This window comes from Hyperolius riggenbachi, chromosome 4 (genome assembly GCF_040937935.1).
Source record: "Hyperolius riggenbachi isolate aHypRig1 chromosome 4, aHypRig1.pri, whole genome shotgun sequence".
NCBI classification, from domain to species: domain Eukaryota; kingdom Metazoa; phylum Chordata; class Amphibia; order Anura; family Hyperoliidae; genus Hyperolius; species Hyperolius riggenbachi.
Genome location: NC_090649.1, coordinates 422,170,724 through 422,191,370, shown reverse-complemented (window position 1 = coordinate 422,191,370; position 20,647 = coordinate 422,170,724). Strand labels below are relative to the sequence as shown.

The window sequence follows — 20,647 nt, the reverse complement described above, 5'->3', positions numbered from 1 at the left end:
ATGCTAATAGAGATATATAATTGCTTGATCAAGATCCAACTGCAAGTGATCCTATTGAGCTAGAGCTAAGGCACAAACCGCATAAATTGGGAAATAATTAGCATATAGTGACAATTATAGGAGGTTAACAGTAACAAAAACATGATAGACGTAACACATACATGCTTTGTCAGTAATACATAGTTAAGGAACCTTGGTTTACTGGATCAGCAGTAAGAATATTGGTTAAAATTGGAAGCTGGGTAATGTAGAGATATTAATTGTAAGAACACCAATTTAATTTTCGCAGTCAAAGCCTGTAGCAATTGCCTACATTACATGCTGCGATATGTGCTTGCAAACTCTATGGGGGATGTCATAATCAAATGTCTCAGGTGAAGTTCTTATATTTATACTGTTGAACTTCAGTGGAGAGGACCTTTGTGAAATGAGAGGTCTTGTGCATTAGCCCTGATCTGTGGTGCTTAACATTTTCCAAGTGTGTTAGAGGGTGTTTAGTTCAGTTCTGGCTCTGTCAGTGCCTGTGGGTTGTCCACAAATGCTAAAACAATATTTGTATTTATCCTCTGAGCAAGAATCAATCAAGCCTGATCAATATACTGTAGATTATTCCCCCATGAAGGAAATGTTGTATAATGAGATAAGCATCTAAAATCAAGGGATAAGTAATGTTATGTTTGTATCAGAGTAAGCAAATCAGAAACTTCTTGATATTACCACATTGTCAAATTATAGCAATACAAACGATAAACCACAAAATACAGGTGTTTAGGTAAAACCTTGAATAGTGAGGTCAAATAGACCTAATTTGACCCCAGTATGTATTGGGGTGAGTGGTTAGCCCTGTTATGCTCGGAATACATGGGTCGATCCGACGGCCGATTAGCCGCCGGATCGACCCCAGTCGCGTCCCCGCTTGTCCGCGCAGATCGATTACCGCTCGTTCCCGCCGGCGCTTCCTTATCAGCGCTCAAATCCTTCCATTGTCCGCAGGCGGGAATCGAGCGGGCGGGGGTCGATCGGCTAAATCGGGCCAGCTGAATATTATCAGCTGGCCGTATCAGCTGGTCGATACACGGTACAGAAACGTACCGTGTATCCCCAACATTAGTTTTACGACAGGATCCTACAGGCACTATGCTGCATAATTTAGTGTTGTGATATTGAGGAGTTCAGTTTGAGCCTGAGGTTGGAAAGCCTAGATACAATTAATGATAGTTTATATAAGAAAGTGTTGGCTGCCTGTTCTCAAGAACCCGAAGGGTAAGGATTTGGTCCCACAAGGGTCAGTACTAGTACAGTCAGAGGTTTTGGAATGGCCATTTAGTAGGGTGCCGCCGCACAAGGGCCCCTGAAGCTCCGTTGCTTCAGGGGCCCATTAAGTATTATATATATATATATATATATATATATATATATATATATATATATATATATATATATATATATATATATATTTTTTTTTTTTTATTTTTTTATTTTTTTTTCTTTCCCTGGGGGGCCCCAACTCCTATCCTCCCCTCCCTCCCTCACCTCGGGGGCCCCCCTCCCGGTATGCGCGGCGGGAGAGCGGCAAATACAGGAAGTCTCCGGGCTCCAGGCAGGCGCTAGAGGCTCAGCCGCTGCTTGGTCTCCGATGTCTCCAACTCTATATACGGCTCGCTACTAAACCAGGAAGTAGCAAGCAGTATACAGAGGAGTGGAGACATCGGAGTTCAAGCGGCGGCTGAGCCTCTAGCGCCTGCCTGGAGCCCCGGAGACTTCCTGTATTTGCTGCTCTCCCGCCACGCATATCGGAAGGGGGGCCCCCCGAGGTGAGGGAGGATAGGAGTCGGGCCCCCCACCCCGGATAGCTACTCACCTACCTACCCACCCGGCTACCTAACCACCTACCCACCCAGCTACCTACCCACCCACCAGGCTTCCTACCTACCCACCCACCCGACTACCTAACCACCCACCCGGCTACCTACCTACCGGGCTAGTTACCAACCCACCCACCAGGCTACTTACCCCCCCCCCCGGCTACCTACCTACCTACCCACCCGGCTACCTACCTAACCACCCACCCGGCTACCTACCCACCCACCAGGCTGCCTACCTACCTACCTACCCACCAGGCTACCTACCTACCTACCGGGCTAGTTACCAACCCACCCACCAGGCTACCTACCCACCTGGCTACCTACCCACCCGGCTACCTACCCACCCACCAGGCTACCTACCCACCCAGATACCCAGCCACCCACCCGGCTACCTACCCACCCACCAGGCTTCCTACCCACCTGGCTAAGGGCTACCTACCCACCCACCAGGCTTCCTACCCACCTGGCTAAGGGCTACCTACCCACCCACCAGGCTACCTACCTACCCACCCACCAGGCTACCTACCCACCCAGCTAACCACCCACCCGGTTACCTAACCACCCACCCACCCACCAGGCTACCTACCCACCCGGCTAAGGGCTACCTACCTACCCACCCACCAGGCTGCCTACCTACCTACCCACCCACCAGGCTACCTACCCACCCACCAGGCTACCTATCCACCCACCCACCCACTCACCAGGCTACCTATCCACCCACCCACCAGGCTACCCATCCATCCATCCACCCACCAGGCTACCTATCCACCCACCCACCCACCAGGCTACCTATCCACCCAACCACCCATGGGAGCTGCGCGCCGGATGGAGGCTGGGACAGGAGGTCTGCTGCTGCAGGTGAGTAAATGTTTTTGTTTTTTTATTTATATTAGCAGGTGTATGTTCTGGGCAGGTCTGCCACATGATTGCATGTATTTTCTGCGCAAATCTGCCGACATGATTGCACGTATTTTCTGGGCATATCTGCCGACATGATTGCACGTATTTTCTGGGCATATCTGCCGACATGATTGCACGTATTTTCTGGGCATATCTGCCGACATTATTGCACGTATTTTCTGGGCATATCTGCCAACATGATTGCACATATTTTCTGGGCATATCTGCCAACATGATTTCACGTATTTTCTGGGCATATCTGCCGACTTGATTGCACGTATTTTCTGGGCATATCTGCCGACATTGCACGTATTTTCTGGGCATATCTGCCGACATTGCACGTATTTTCTGGGCATATCTGCCGACATTGCACGTATTTCCTGGGCATATCTGCCGACTTGATTGCACATATTTTCTGGGCATATCTGCCGACATGATTGCACGTATTTTCTGGGCATATCTGCTGACATGATTGCACGTATTTTCTGGGCATATCTGCCGACATGATGTGTATTTTCTTGAGAAAACCTGCACAATTATGTGAATTTTCTGGGGAAAGAGTCACCAAAACTTGGGCCCACTGTCTTTGCGTTGCACTTTTCAAGGGAACCTGAGGTGAGAATGATCTTGAGGTTGCCATATTTCTCTCCTTTTAAGCAATACCAGTTGCCTGGCTGCCGTGCTGGTCCTCTGCCTCTTATTCTTTCAACCATAGAGCCTGAACAAGCATGCAGCAGGTCAGGGGTTTCTGACAATATTGTCAGAACTGAGAAGATTAGCTGCATGCTTGTTGCTGGTGTAATTCAGTTTATTACTGCAACCAAATAGATCAGCAGGGCCGCCAGGCAACTAGTATTGTTAAAAAGGAAATAAACCCTCACCCCGGGTTCGCTTTAAATTACAGTTAGCTCCGCCCTCATCCGGTCATTGCCACACCCATTTTTTTGCCATTCTATCCACACCTATTTTTTACCGCAGGTTATAGCCACACCCATTTTTGCCGCCGCAGGTCATAGGGGATCACAATTGCAATTTTGCACAGGGGCCCACTGCTGGCTGTGTCCGCCACTGTAACCAGGGTGCAAAGCAACACTCAGACTGAGTATCAAACTAGAAGTCCAAGGCCGGTTAGCACACCAAGTATTTATTCTATAATACAGTCCTGGCCAAAAGTTTTGAAACTGACAAAAATATTGGAAATTAGAAAAGTTGGTGCTTAAGTTTTTATAATAGCAATTTGCATATACTCCCGAATGTTATGAAGAGTGTTCAGATGAATTGCATAGTCCTTCTTCGCCATGAAAATTAACTGAATCCCCCAAAAAAACCTTTCCACTGCATTTCATTGCTGTCATTAAAGGACCTGTTGAGATCATTTCAATAATTGTCTTGTTAACTCAGGTGAGAATGTTGACGAGCACAGGGCTGGAGATCATTATGTCAGGCTGATTGGGTTAGAATGGCAGAATTGACATGTTAAAAGGAGGGCGATGCTTGAAATCATTAAACGTCCATTGTTAACCCTGGTGACCAGCAAAGAAACGCATGCAGCCATCATTGCGTTGCATAAAAATGGCTTCACAGGCAAGGATATTGTGGCTACTAAGATAGCACTCAAATCAACAATTTAAAGGATCATCAAGAACTTCAAGGAAAGAGGTTCAATTCTTGTTAAGAAGGCTTCAGGGCATCCAAGAAAGTCCAGCAAGCGCCAGGATCATCTCCTAAAGAGGATTCTGCTGCGGGATTGGAGTGCAATCAGTGCAGAGGTTGCTCAGGAATGGCAGCAGGCAGGTGTGAGCGCATCTGCGCGCACAGTGAGGCAAAGATTTTTGGAAGATGGCCTGGTGTCAAGAAGGGCAGCAACGAAGTCACTTCTCTCTCAAAAAAGCATCAGGGACAGATTGATCTTCTGCAGAAAGTATGGTGAATGGACTGCTGAGGACTGGGGCAAAGTCATATTCTCAGATGAAGCCCCTTTCCGATTGGGGCATCTGGAAAAAGGCTTTTCAGGAGAAGAAAAGGTGAGCGCTACCATCAGTCCTGTGTCATGCCAACAGTTAAGCATCCTGAGACCATTCATGTGTGGGGTTGCTTCTCATCCAAGGGAGTGGGCTCACTCACAATTTTGCCAGAAAACACAGCCATGAATAAAGAATGGTATCAAAACACCCTCCAACAGCAACTTCTTCCAACAATCCAACAACAGTTTGGTGAAAAACAATGCATTTCCCAGCACGATGGAGCACCGTGTCATAAGGCAAAAGTGATAACTAAGTGGCGTTGGGACCAAAATGTTGAAATTGTGGGTCCATGGCCTGGAAACTCCCCAGATCTTAATCCCATTGAGAACTTGTGGTCATTCCTCAAGAGGCAGGTGGACAAACAAAAAAACAACTAATTCTGAGAAACTCAAAGAAGTTATTATGAAAGAATGGGTTGCTATCAGTCAGGATTTGGCCCAGAAGTTGATTGAGAGCATGCCCAGTTGAAATGCAGAGATCCTGAAAAAGAAGGGCCAACACTGCAAATACTGACTCTTTGCATAAATCTCATGTATTTGTCAATAAAAGCCTTTGAAAAGTATGAAGTGCTCATAATTATATTTCAGTACATCACATAAACAACTGAAACAACGATCTAACAGCAGTTTAGCAGCAAACTTTGTGAAAACTCATATTTTTGACAGTTTCAAAACTTTTGGCCAGGACTGTACATGTGTCAACTCTAAAATTGACAATTGTTTTGAGGCTACGGAGGGTCCCCTTTACCAGATAGTGCAAACTTAAAGGACATCCTGTATATCTGCATTATCTGAAGGATAAATACCTAAACATTTACTAAATGGTGTGCTAACAGACCAAGGGACAGTACTAGGTCCAATTATTTTCAATGTATTTATTAATGATTTAGTAGATGGAATACAAAGTAATGTAGACATCTTTGAAGATGATACAAAATGATTCCGAATTATTAACACTAAGACTGCTAATGACATACAGGTAGTCCTCGGTTAACGAACGAGATAGGGACTGCCCGCTCGTTCTTAACCTGAATTTGTCCTTAAGTCCGGACAGCCACTTTTGCCCCCGTTTAAAATGCAGAGTAATGGCAGCGGAAGGTAAATAGAGAACATCTCACCTGATCCTCGGCGGTAGAAGGTCCCCTCGTGGTGCCCGGAAGCTGCGCAGCCCGTCCTCTCGCTCCGTGCACTGTTCCCCAGCGGCTTCTGGCTTCACATGCGGCGCATAATGACGAAATCAGGAAGAGCCCCCTAGTGGCGGGGCCAATCAGATGATGAGTAAATATAAAAAGAAAAAGAATATTGCTTAGCCTTACTAATACTATACAATGCAATTGTTCCCTGTGATTCAAGATTATTATTTTATTTCATAATGCTCTGGTAGAAATTTCCTTTTAATGTAATATTTTTCTTTATGTTTCACAATAACAAAGTCATTTATATTTGAATTCTTTTGTTTTATATTATTCTGTAATCATAGCAAGACATTTCTTGAAATCAATTAAATAATTAAATTTTTCGAATACAATGCCGAACATTCAAACCATTGTTTGTGTTGGGTTAATAAAACACCAAGGTTATGCCAGTGGACTTATCTGCCGCCATTTGAAAGAAGGTCTATTGGTTGCCTGCTGATTGGCTTATTTTAGCAGGTGTGTTGCTTAAAGGGAGCCTGTAAAACTGTTCAACTGTTGTGAAACATTCCTTCTTTCACCTAAGGAACATTGCAAACCTTTACCGTATTCTCCCCAAGTCCTATCAGACGGGTGTTCTGCCCGGCTAATTTTGTTGAGTGCCCGGCTGTTATCGGCTTTCTTCCTCGCTCTCTTCCTCACTCTCTCCTATCTGAACCGGCCCGACAATGCTGAAACCTGAATCATGTAGTTCAGGCAGCATCCTGTAGGCGGCAGCAGCGCTGTACATTGGTACAGCAGACAATCTTCCTCATACTCTCTACTCTCTACTGCTGACACACTAAGAGAGCTGCTAGCTTGTGCCTATCATCCTCATTAATATTCACTGCAGTCCTAGCTGGCTCCACCTCCTCCATGTGCTGCAGTGCTGGGGTAAGCTTTTCCTATGTCTTTGAATAGCCTACCGGGCAGTGTGTGTAATGTGTGTACTGTGTGATTTCTCTGTGTCCTCTCTCAGATGGCTCTGGGGTGCTCAGCAATTACCCAGGTTGCCCTTATGGAAGCGCCAGGCCGGCATATCCCTGTCCTGCTCCACACAGCTACATGTTCCTGCCACCCGGCTGAAAAAACATTCTGGGGAGAACACTGATTAAGTACCTCATACCTCCCGCAAATCTTCCAACCCTAGTTCATGCCTTCATCACATCATTACTGCAATGTTCTCTATACAGGCCTTCCAAACAAACACCTGCACTACCTGCAATTAGTATAGCATGCCACTGCAAGGCTGTTATCAAGCCAATCCCACCGTAACAACAGAACACAGATCCTTTACTCACTCCACTGGCTACTGATAACACTGAGAATTCTATTTAAGATTGGCTTATTAACATTCAAATCCTTGCACAATCTGGGCCCTGAATACCTGAAAGATTTGTTGCAACTGCATCACACCCTCCACAATCTTCCACCTCCTATGATCAAAAGGATGTAATAATCGCTAGGTCACCCCAGAGCCACCTTTGGAGACAGGGCCATTGCCCCTACACTTTTTAACTCCCTGCCACACCTAGTGAGGACATCTCCTTCTAAGCATTTAAGTCCAAACAGAAAAGCCACCTGTTTTGTCTGGCATTTCTTTTCTTACGGTTGGATTAAAGTCTGAATATTCAACACTAGGCATTGAAGAGGTTCTTGTGGCCAAGGCTTTTGACACAAACTCTCAGTATACTCAATCGCTGAGAATATTTTGAGTGTTTGGTGAGGGTAATGCCTAAAATAAATATTAATGTAGAAAGAAGGATCCGCAAACCAGAGCAGGTTGAGGTAAAAAGGCTGATAAGTTTATTCGAAAAAATCCACAGATAGTGCAATAAAATCACAGGATCAACTCACGCGTATCGGGCCTACCATCTGCCCTTAGTCGTAGTTAAAAGTGAACCTGTACAAGAAGAAGGTTATATGAGGCCGGGGGAGAGAAAACTCCACCCCTGGGAACACACAAACTGCCTCTTAAAGAGACATACATCCCCAACAAAATAAATATTAGGTTAGTTTTATTTTATATTGCTTGTATTCAGTACTAAACATAATATACTGTACCAAGATCTTCTTTGTTAATATCTCATTATCAAAAATAAAATGCACTAAATACCTAGAGACAAAAGAAGCTGGTAGGTAATTCACTGGCCAGTATTTGCCTGGTCAGTGATATACTGTATACTGAGGTACTATAAGTGATGCAAAAGCCATGTGTTTTTTTTTTTTATACATTTTATTGTGTTAATTGATTTTATTTTTATTTTTGCACTAAATCGAAGAATGCAACAAAATCCATTTACTTCTTAAAAGATTCAAATTAAAAAAACTCTGACTGATCTCTGTTGAAAGTCATAAGACACAGTAACAAAACAACATAAATTTGTGTTTTATGAGCAACTTAGTAAAACCAGTCTTTTATTATTATTTTCATTTACTCTGATAATATAATATTATATAGATTTTCCACATGATAGGGATCTTATTAGTTTATTTATTTTTTTATTTTTGTTGTTTCCAGGACTATCTCTCCATTACTGCGAAACCATCTGCTCGGCCATGTATCTTTCTTGAAAGAACGTGGGATTTTGAAAGGCGGCATTCCAGCAGGTTTTGTCGGCGCATTGATACCGGATGATGAAATGGAAACTCAGCAGGTAGGAGATGCCTGTTTTGATAATCAATGTGCCTGTTTATTTTAACAAGTTGGATTTTCGTAAGATTTTTTTCTATGCAGCCAAATGTTCCAGGTTTAACCCATTTTACTTCGGCAAAAGCTAATCTGTTTTCTCGTGCCATTAAATGGATTAAATGGCCCAGCAACCCCACTTACTACACCTCTATTTATATAACAAGGAGGCTAAATAGTATTTTCTCCTTCTGACATAACTGTCCCCTACACTCTCGTTTTCTCAGAGGCCTCTTTGGTGCATAAAAAATGCAAACAGTCAGTGCCATTGCCTTTTTGGGGTGGAAACTATATTTATATCTGTGGGGCTGTAGAGGAACTTTTGATCATCAACAAAGGTAAGCAACTTCCCCACAGTGCTCTGGGAACAATCAGCCCCACCACCAGTTGGGTTAGGTACTATCCCAAGCTTTTGTTAGAAGGCTATGGCTCAAAACCTTTCTCACATTTTTTGGCTCTCAAGGGCAGCCAGTGGAAGAACTTAATTACACACAAAGCAAGTCATTTCAGTGTGCAATCCAACCCATGCTGCACCTGACCTGGGCGCCGATCTCTGTTCTAGGCTGCCGCTGGAAGGGAGAGAGGGACCTGGGAAAAAATAAATAAAAAAATGTAAAATGTAATTAAATAAATAAATATATAACCTGGGAGTGATCAGACCCCACCAACAGAGAGCTCTGTTGGTGGGGAGAAAAGGGGAGTGGGGAATCACTTATGTGCTGAGTTGTACGGCCCTGCAGCGAGAAATGGCCTGGTCTTTAGGGGGGTTTAACACTGCGGTCCTTAAGTGGTTAAGAAGCATAAATTCAGATGTTTATTTTTTGTCCATTCCCCATTGTAGCCATATCAGTGACTGAACACAAAGTCCTGACCTACACAATTTTTGCAGACACCTGACAGAAGCTGGACATGCCATAATAGTTAGATAATTCGTTTGGTTGAAAAAAGACTTTCGTCTCTTAAGTTCTACAAGAAAAAAGGGGAATTATTTTATGAATTGACAGATGCAACAGACACATTTGAACAGTGGTTCTGTGCTTTGGATGGTGACAGCAGATGGTATGGTGGACCCAGCCTTACTCATCACAGTCATTATTATTTATTGTATTTATAACGCATCAACATTTTACGCAGCTCTGAGCAATAGATAAATAGGGAGATGGACAACAAGGTACAAGATCACGCAACAGAGTTTATATCTTATAGGCCACATAATTCAAGTCTGAGTTTGTCCATAGGAAGGGAACCTGATAAAGGGGGTGCATGATGATGTTCGATACATTGAGGGGAGGACCCTGCCAAAGGCTTACAATGTAAAAGAAGGGGTAGGGACACATTTAGTAGGGGTTGCAGAATAGGTGCTCAGCAGAGTGATTTGGGCCATTGATGTGGCGGAGAAGTGGAGGCGTTTAGGTGCATTTCGAGGCCTTGTTTGAAGGATGGGGCAAGCCTGATGGGAGGTGGAAGAGAGTTCCAGAGAGTGGGGTGGCTCTTGAGAAGTCCTGTAGTAGCACATGGGGGTGGGAGATGTGCGGGGCAGTCAAGTGCAAAAAGCCCCCAAACATGCTGTTTGACTACAAACCAGGTTTACAGGATCACTTGCCCAATTTCAGTTTTGACAAAATTCTGCCAGTATAACCTAGTTTCCAAGAAAGACTTCTTTTTTTGCAATGAAGTCTATGGTGCCAACTTTCTGAGTTAATTGCAAGGCCCTTAAACATGCTGTCATTGCTATATTTGCTATGTAGGTCGAGGCCAGTTGTACTAAAGGTTATGGCTTATTCTAAGTCCACACTACACTGGGTTGACATTGTGGACGATCACTGCATATTTGATGTATGATTCCTTGTGTCTGTATATGTAATCTTGGTGTCCATTGTAGCATATTCTTGCCTTGTTTGTGCTGTGTCCGAAAAAGTAAAAGTTCCCAGTTCTCTAAATAGTTGACTAGCTTCCTCAATTAAATAGCCCCGCAGACGTTCCCCAGAGCCATGATGTGCAATTCAGAACTGTACATGTGCAAATTCCAAACAGCGTGTGCACAACAAAATCATGAACAAGCGCTTTTTTACTGTCCATATGCGGTTTGGAACTTGCTCGCTGGTCTCTGCGCAGAAGAACTTCCAGGAGGCTGTGGGGAGAAGAGGACCAGGATGGGGATAGGAGGGGCCCTGAAGACAATGAGCAGACTCAGGATTAGGTAATCTAGCCTACCATGGGCTTAAAGTAAACCTGAAGGACCCGTGACCTTCTTTCTCTTTGTGGCTGTGTTCTCCTCCATGTCCGATCATGGCCACACTGCACAGGTGCATGGAGAGAGAGAAAAATGTGGATGAGCAGCTTCATGCTACTGCACAGACACAGACCGCCTATGCCCAGCACAATGCGGCCCAGCTTGTACATGGAGGGGAACGCAACTATGAGCAATATTCAACATTAATGTTGAATATTGCAAAATGGGCCCATGGAATGGAGGGGCCTTGGAAGACAGGCGAAGCCTCTGGACAATCCAGAGGGTTCCTCCTACTGAGAGGTTTCCAGCTTTTTTTTTAAATCAATTATTTTTCCGCAGCTGATAATCCTTTTCCCACAAGAAATCTTTACCTTTTCTCAAATAGATCATCAGGGGAGTCTGTATGGCTGATATTTTGGTGACACCCCTCCCACAGTGTGATGTCATGACCATGGTCCTGATCATTTCCTGTCTTTGAACCTCGTTGCATTTTGGGGGAAAAAACTGCTGTTTCCAACTGCCAAACAACCAGTATATTCCTCTGTGCATATGTATATCTATAAAAAAACAACCTTTTAGCCTATCGCATTGTTAGAGGTGATAGATAATGGCAGTTGGTGCTGTCTGTTTTCTTTCATAGTCACACAGTCAATCATTTCTGTATTTCTCTTCTATTTTTGAAAGCACGACTATCATGAAAAAAGTAGGCAGTTAAAATCTGACTGAACAGGTTTTGGGCCAGTCCATCTCCTCAGGGGGGATTCTCTGGGCTTTCTTTATTTTCAACTGCATTTCTTGAACAGCAGTTTAACTGTCAAAATAGTGAGATACCAGCCAGTCTCCCTACTCACTTACACACTATTTTGTTAGTTAGGGCCCGTTTCCACTACTTAGTGATGCGAATGCGACTACCTGGCCGCATCGCATCACTTCCGCCGCCGACCGCATCACTTCCGCATCTCCCGATGCGGAAGTGTATTGGAGGAGATGGGAGGCGGCTGCGGGCGGATGCGGCCGTGCGGGAATCTGCAGCATGCTGCAGATTCTCGGATCGCTCCGCACCACTTTGCACAACATGCACACAGTGGAAACTCTTCCATTGCTGTGCATGTGTTTCAGGACACCTGAAATCCCTGAGAATTCCCCATGAGGAGATGGACTGGCCCAAAACTTGTCGGTTCTGTCAGATTTTAACTGCCTACTTTTTTCGCGATAGTGGTCCTTTAACATCTCACTTTGCAATGTATTGATTTATTTATTTATTCGCTTAAGTTCCTCTTTGAATGCATTTTTGTTCAATAAATACACAAACACCTCACATCTTACACAAGCACTGCTTGTTATTACAGTATTCTTCCACAGTAACATGGCGTATATTACGTGTTTAAATTGTAACTCGTTGCATCGATGTATTCCTTTGCATCAGTTTCAAAGCAAGGACATTGACAGGAAAATACATAAACAACAAGGAGCTCGAGAGACCTCTGTATATTGATGCCATGCGATTAATAGCTTTTGTTAGTAGTGAGAAAAAAAGACAAATATTTATTTGTTTGAGAGAATTCTGTCAAATAAGAATGCCAAGTGGAGCCTAGAATACGAGAATGCTTTTAAACCGCCTCATCCTTCATTGTTTTATTCCATGGTTTCAGTTTCATTTGTATTTTTCATATTGACATTGTCGCCTAATAGCTTATTAAAGTGTTCTTCACTTTGTAATAGGCTAGCCTTGGAGTCTTTCTCCGACTAGGAGAGTAGCCTTGGAATATGCCCTTTGGAGCGAAGCAAATTAACCTTATATCGGTGCCTTTTGTGAGCGACAGGGTAGCTGGGGAATGCGTCTACAAGTAAGCAAGTTGGAATGGCTCCATTATAGCAGATGCTTGTCTTGGTGGCCTTGTGTAGTGTAAGGCAGTTAGCTTAATTACCACAAGTATGAAATTCCCATCAAGCCTGGAATGAAGCACATGTGCTTTGTGTAAAGTGGCTATTTGTTCTGGCATAAGAATAATAATCATTTGTAGTTTCATGTTTGATCTGCTAGGGCCCTCTTTTCATTGCTGGAGATGAGAAGTGATCTAATCCATATCTGCAAATTCATAGATGCGTAAAAGAGGCATCTTTATATCAGATAACAATAATGCCGATTAGGAACAGTCGGGCTGCATTGATCCTGTTAGTGTTTTAGTGGCTGTATCTGAATGGCGGGCATCTGATAGCACTAGAGCAGTATTTGTCTGTCTTGTGCCATCTTTATGGTAATGAGGGAGGGGTAAATAAAACTATACTTTGTTTGGATTATGTTTTCTTTCTGCTGTCATTATGTGCATTTTGGGTAGAGAGAAGGACGCTGTCTTGTGAAAATTGTGTCTGAGGACAACTCAGAATCAGAATCGCTTTTATTTCGCCAAGCACGACTGGGTCATGCCCGGAATTGGGCTTGGCACATGAATACAGGGCATATACATAGAGACATACACATCGCTTCAACACATAGACATATACATAAACATAAACCACGATTTTCCATAACTAAGTGGGTTACAGGCAGAAAGTCTAAGGGCGGAGAGCATGAGCAGAGTTTATAGAGTTCAGCGAATTTACCGCTGAGAGGAAGAAGCTGTTTTTGTGTCTGGTGGTCTTTGTAGAGATGGACCGATACCTCAGATACCTTCGCCCCAAGGGGAGCTGATTGAAAAACTGTTGGCCAGGGTAAGAGGGATCCTTAGCAATCTTCAATGCTCTGGAGCGTAGTCTGGCATTGTAGAGGAAGTCTAGGTCAGGGAGTGAGTTCCCGATGATCCTTTCCACTGACCTGATGACCCTCTGTAGTTTGCGTCTGTCGCTTTCGGTGGAGCCGGCATACCAGACAAGGATGGAAGAACAGAGGACGGATTCGATGGTTGCGGTATAGAAGCTTGTCAGGAGTTTTTAGGACATGCCGAACTTCTTCAGTTGGCGGAGGAAGTAAAGTCTCTGCTGGGCTTTACTCTGGGGGAGACAGTGTTTGCCTTCCACTGCAGGGTGTCGGAGATGGTGGTGCCCAGGAGGCGGACACAGGGCACTCTTTCCACCAACATCCCCCCAATGTGCAGTGGGGGTGGGGTGGAGGCATGCTTCCTAAAATCACTTGGTCATTGCTGTAACCCCAAAGTTTTAAAGCAGGAGGATTAGCCATACTATGCCAGGGAAAAAAAAACACATATATAAGTAGATAAATACTTGATCTACTTACATAACACAAGTATTGTACTGTCCACGTTTTGATTTCAGAGAATTTTATACAGTAAATAATGAGAATTATAGCAATCCCATGGCTAGGATGAAGATTAACTTTACACTGTCAGAGCTCGTTCACACTGCAGGCGTTTACTTACTTGTTTCACCCGTGTGCGCTTTTCAACCCCCCCCCTCCCCCCAAACGCTTGTGCAATGAATGTCTATGAGAATGTTCATATCAGCGTGGGTCGCGCGCTCTGCAGAAAACAAAGCATTGTGCGGACCATTTTCGGGGTGATTCCGCCTCAGTGGAAGGTATAGGAAAAACGCTCATAAAATTGCTTTATGCAGTGATTGCGTTCACGTTTTTTTAAGAATAAATACATTGTATTTATTATTTTCCGGGTCAAATAGTTCACTTCCTGACTTGTGTCAGGGTGTGAAGGAAAAAAACGCTCTGAAAAAGTGCTTAGAAAAGCGTTTTTAAAAAAAACACATCGCCCACCCAAGTGCCGGGAAAGGGAAAAAAATTGCCTCAAAAACAGACCAACGCGGACGGACAGCAATGTTAACGAGGCCTCAGACAGCTTTCTGTTACGCAATGGAACTAGACAGGGGTGTCCTCTCTCTCTCTCTCTCTCTCTCTCTCTCTCTCTCTCTCTCCACTGATCTTCATCTTGTCATTAGAGCTCTTTTTGAACTTTTTCAGGAGTCTTAAAGACAATCTGTATTGTTAAAATCGCACAAAAGTAAACATACCAGTGCGTTAGAGACTATCTCCTATTCCCCTCTGTCACAATTTCGCCGCTCCCTGCCGCATTAAAAGTAGTCAAAAACTGTTTTTAAAAGTTTGTTTATAAACAAACAAAATGGCCACCAAAACAGGAAGTAGGTTAATGTACAGTATGTCCACACATAGAAAACACATCCATACACAAGCAGGCTGTATACAGCTTTCCTTTTCAATCTCAAGAGATCATTTGTGTGTTTCTTTCCCCCTGCAGCTCTCACCCACTGAAGAGTTACAGGCTGATTGTTTCTTCCTGCAGACAGCTCTGCCCGTGTCTGTAATTCCTCAGCATGTGACTCCTTTCACAACAGAGGATTTATCCAGCTTGTAAAAGATAAGAGAGCAGAGAAAAGCTGGCTAATGTAAACAACACACACCGGAGTGTGCATAGAGGGACCTGGAGAGGGGCGTGCATCACAGATCCACAACACTGAAGAGCTGGCAGCCTTCCAGACACAGGGCGACAAGTCCGACGGGGGAAAGATACATTGATTTATTACACAGACGGTGATAGTAGAAAGTGCTGCAGTAAGTCAGAGTACATTAGAATAGGTTTAGGAACTTGTAGGATGGCAGAAAACAGGATGACATTTTTGTTACAGAGTCTCTTTAAAGATATACATGATGTTGTTATTGGATGTAAGGCTCAGAGTAGCAGCTTTTGCAGATGATTTGATTTTCCACCTCACTCAGCCTTTGATCTCCCTGCTGAATCTCTTGAACGCATGTAAATTATTTGGCGAGATTTCGAACCTAAAGATACATTTTGGTAAATCGATCACTTTGGCGATCACTTTACCAGCTCGGATTGTAGACGTTTGCAAATGTAAGTTCCCTTTTCAGTGGGCAGGTGAGAAATGTATTTATTTGGGAGTTCAGATCTCCTGTAATTCTTGTGACTTTTTAAACACAACTTTTTGCCACTCATGTCGAACTTGCGAGAGGGGTTAGGTCGGTGGAGAGAGAGGATCTTATCCTGGTTTGGCAGGATTGCTAGTTTAGAAATGACTGTTCTACCCCCGCATATGTCTTCCAAACAGTTCCAATTTTCATTAAGAAAGCTTGGTTTCTAGTTGACTTTGTATGGTTGAGCAAGCCTGCTACACTACACAGATCGAATGCTTCTGTGTCCCAAGGACAGAGTAGGGTTGGGTCTTCCAAATCTATACAGATACTATCAAGCAACTTTGCTTTCCAGAGTTGTTGACTGGCATTGTAATCCTAACACTAAAGACTAGGTGCAATTAGAACTGGAGGCATATGGTCCCAATCTGGTGTGTGTGTGTGTGTGTGTGTGTGTGTGTGTGTGTGTGTGTGTGTGTGTGTGTGTGTGTGTGTGTGTGTGTGTGTGTGTGTGTGTGTGTGTGTGTGTGTGTGTGTGTGTGTGTGTGTGTGTGTGTGTGTGTGTGTGTGTGTGTGTGTGTGTGTGTGTAGGAAGAAAGAATGACTGACTGAAGCCTCTTTCTCGCCTAAGTTCTTACATATGAAATGGGAGGGTCCCATAATGCATTACGATCCTATCTCTGGATGGTTTAATCAAATAATGCTATAGTCTCTATTCGCTGACTACCAAACCTAGCTGCTTCAGTTAACTTCATTATCCCAGAGAGAGCACATGGGCAAACTGGTTGAAACCGGAACTGGCAGTCCTCTGGTATGCCTTGGCCAGAGATAATGAAAGACAGCTGTTTGACGTAGCTTCTGACTAGGGGGGAAGGTTAACATATACATACCATTGCTTCTAAGAGCAAAGAATTCCTGAGAGCAGGACTAGAGTCTATAGAATTTCCACTCCAGCCTAGTTCCCCTATCCTAGATAATGTAAGATTTATTTTCAATCAGGCTTATCAATATCACATATATAGTTGATTCATAGCTTTGATATCTCAATTGTGTCACATCCAATATAGACAATTCTCCTTCTCATCACAGCAGGGCCCTAGCTATGTAGAGAGCTCAAATCATCAAATATTTAGATCACTCAATTAAAATCTCAAAACATTCAACATATTACAGGTCCGCTTTAATACATTCAGGGCCATATGCAATTCACTTTTTCTCCTGAGTTTTATACTAGGAGATAATTTTTCTTCTTCGATTTAAAATAACTTTTTAGCACTCTACAACACACGTCTTGTCACGTCTTTACAAACAGTTGATTTATAACACTCAGTTACCTACTTATCTATTTAAGGAACAATGGGAAATAATTCTTGGAAAGGTTTTCACAATAGTGGAATGGACTAAAATCTGTGAGATGGTGCACAGGAGTTTGATGAATATGTCTACACAAGAGTGTAACTACAAAGCGCTGTCACATTGGTACAGGGCTCCTCTTTGCATTCTGGGAAAAAAATTACTCCTGATATTTGTTGGAGGTGTGGAGGCAGTCCTGCTGATTTGATACATATCTGGTGGAGTTGCCCGGTAATCGATGAATACTGGCAGAAGATTCAATTGTTCGTGAAGTAAATTGCAGAATTTGAGGTTTCCTTGGGAGCCAGAGGCTTTTCTACTTCACCAGATGGCCAGAACAGGGAAAGGTTATAAAAAATCACTCCCATATCATTTTTTTTAAATGCTGCTAAAGCTTGCATCCCTTGCTTGTGGAGATCCTCGGATCCTCCAACAGTTAAAATGTGCCTGGATAGGGTTCAAACCATAGCTGATATTGAGGATCTCATCTATTTGAAACATAAGGTCAACAAATACATTGTCACTTGGGCCCTGTGGTTTGATTTTCTGGATAGTGATGAATATAAGTCCTATATGTCTTGAATTGCCCCTCTTTAGTATCTTCGTGCTTGTTCTGTATTTTCTTGTTGGAGTGGGGTCGCTGCCAGGGCTGTGGAGTCGGTCCAAAAATCCACCGACTCCGACTCCTCAGTTTAGGATTCCACCGACTCCGACTCCGACTCCACGACTCCGACTCCTCTAATTTGCATATTACAATTTTGTTGATTAAAAGTATGTAACATGAAATTCGTCTCATAACTGCCAACGCTTAGGAATTTTACAAGACAACTGAAGTGAGAAGGATATGTAGACTACTATATTTATTCCCTTTAGACTAAAACTAGTCCTTAGTAATAGTACTTGTAAAAGGTACAAACCGGAACAAAGAACATCTATCAGGCCCTAGGCAATGTAAGTGTGGGTACATGTAAGAATGATGTGCAGGTACTCTGCAGGGGAATGAGGAGATTGTAAACAGACAACACCTCTGTGTTCAATGTGCACAGCATTCTCAGTGGATTCCCTGCAGCTCTGTGAGGAGTGCATATGTAGAGTATAGTACTACTGTGTAACAAAGTAAACCTGAGACAGATGAAATTAAAGTTTTGTACATACCTGGGGCTTCCTCCAGCCGCCTTCAGGATAATCAGTCCCTCGTTGTCCTCCTCCACCACCTGGATCTTCTGCTATGAGTCCAGGTACTTGAGCCAGTCTGGCGTAGTGCGCATGAACACACTCCACCGCTAGGAGCATACTACACCTGTGCAGCACTATTGCGCAGGTGCAGAATGTTCCTGGCTGTGGGAGTGGCATGCGGCCGGACTGCGCTGACTGGCTGAATTACCAGGACTCATAGCAGAAGATCCGGGTGGTGGAGGACAGTGAGGGACTGATTAGCCTGAAGGGGGCTGGAGGAAGCCCCAGGTATGTATAAAACTTTACTTTTCATCCGTCTCAGGTACCCTTTAATTTGTAGTCACCAAACCAAATTTTAATAACATATCAAATTATTTGATTTCAGTGCATACATTTGCATAAATCAGCATCAGTGCAGAATTATTTCCATCTCATTGACCATCTCTATTAGTGACACAGCTACACATCAGGCTTTATTCTTACAGCATAGATGTTATTTAGTATATATAAGAGATTCCTGTGTACTCATCATATATACAGTCACAATCAGATATGTATATCTGACCTTAACAATACGGGGACTGCTTTATTGAAGCAGCACAAGTAACTAATTTTTATTGGTTTATTTCATTTTTGTAGACTAAGCACAGCTATTACTGTATATATACATTATTTTTAATGACTATTATCTGAGAAATAGAACATTTTATCATATTTTCTATTTTAATTACAGTTACAAATTCATTAGGAGTCGGAGTCGGTGCATTTTTTCCCGACTCCGACTCCAGGCACCCAAAATTGCCCGACTCCACGACTCCGACTCCACGACTCCGACTCCGACTCCACAGCCCTGGTCGCTGCCACCATGCTTGTCATTATGCTAATGAGAGGCAATTGATGCCTTAATTTTTGTATAAGTCACCGCAGATTTTATGTATCTTCCATGGTTGCTTGATTGTTTTGAGACAATTTATTTTGTCTACTGTTATAATGGCCCTGCTGGAATCTATTAAAAATTGATGTGGTGGGTGGTAGGAATAGATTTCTTATGAATCAATCATTTTGGAACATTGGTGGGAAATCTTTGTATATGGCCTTCTTTAGTCTGCATATATATAAATCCTTTATTAGGGTTCACCACCACCACTACTCATAGTGTACTCTCCCATCTAATGTATTACAGCCTGCATTACAGCCTTGAGCTAAATTACGCAGCAGTCATGTAAGTTTTCTTGCAACACCACTGATTATGTCCTCCTTAGTAAGAAGCATGTTGGATTAGAGTCCTCTGTGTTGCACTTTGTACATGTGTGTTTCCACAATCTGTACTTAAAATACAAGCAACTGAGAATAGGCAAACTGAAGGATCTTCGTTTCCCCAAAAGGCTGCTGTATCTCTTGTACTTGGCCAGTTCATGCCTTCACTCATAGTTCACTCCTTAAAACTGGTTCCTACTCTACCTACACACTTCACCACGCAACTCTGCAGCAAGTCAACAGTTTATGCTCTAGAACCTGAGTTTCTAGCTGAAGGCATATATTGATTCCTGACCTTTAGATAAAGAGAGCACAATCATCCTAAAATCTGTTATTTTCTCCTGGGAGCAATAAATCGTACTACTGACACAAATAACAAAATCAGTTAACCCTTTACATGCTTACCTGCCAGCTGACTCTTGCAAACCAATCATCCAGGAACCACTGCTATCCCTGCAGCTAAGTTAAAGGGAACCTAAACTGAGAAGGATGTGGATTTTTCCTTTTAAAATAATACCAGTTGCCCGACTCTCCTGCAGATCCTGTGTCTCTAATACTTTTTGCCACAGCCCCTCGACAAGCATGCAGATCAGGTGCTCTGACTGAAGTCAGACCGAATTAGCTGCATGCTTGTTTCAGGTCTATGATTCAGCAACTACTACAGCCAAAGAGATCAGCAGGAAGCCAGGCAACTGATATTGTTTAAAAGGAAACATCCATATCCCTCTCAGTTTAGGTTCCCTTTAAAAGCCAGGGTCTTTATTACAAAATTAGTCTTTGGATAGGTTGCACCGTATGCTTGTACTATGCATGTTATAGGGCCAGAGAAAGGACACATATGAACTCCAGGGAGCCTCTTCCTGCCATATGTGACTACACAAGAGAATGTATTCTTTTTTTTTTTTTTTGAAGACCTGGCTTGTAACTTATCTGCAGGAATAGCAGGAGTTTCTGGATGATTGATTTGCATGAGAGTGTTCGCATGTGCATGTGCTAAGTTTTATTGGCAACACCCCCTTTGGCACCGCCATTATACCTTATTTATGTGTCCTCATTTGAGGCATTGAGCATTAGACCCAGCTTCCCCATCATATTTGTGTCATTGCATGCCGCACCTCCAGCGCCAA

The 20,647-nt window shown here is 43.3% G+C and overlaps 1 protein-coding gene across 2 annotated transcripts in view; it reads left to right on the top strand.

Annotated features, from left to right (window-relative positions):
- KIZ (kizuna centrosomal protein) overlaps window positions 1-20,647 on the top strand; it is a 211,252-nt gene that overhangs the window by 83,458 nt on the left and 107,147 nt on the right. For both annotated transcript variants that reach the window (XM_068232433.1, XM_068232434.1), the window contains exon 8: window positions 8,482-8,617. In XM_068232433.1, the coding sequence (XP_068088534.1) occupies window positions 8,482-8,617 (136 nt within the window). The remainder of the gene's footprint in view (window positions 1-8,481; window positions 8,618-20,647) is intronic.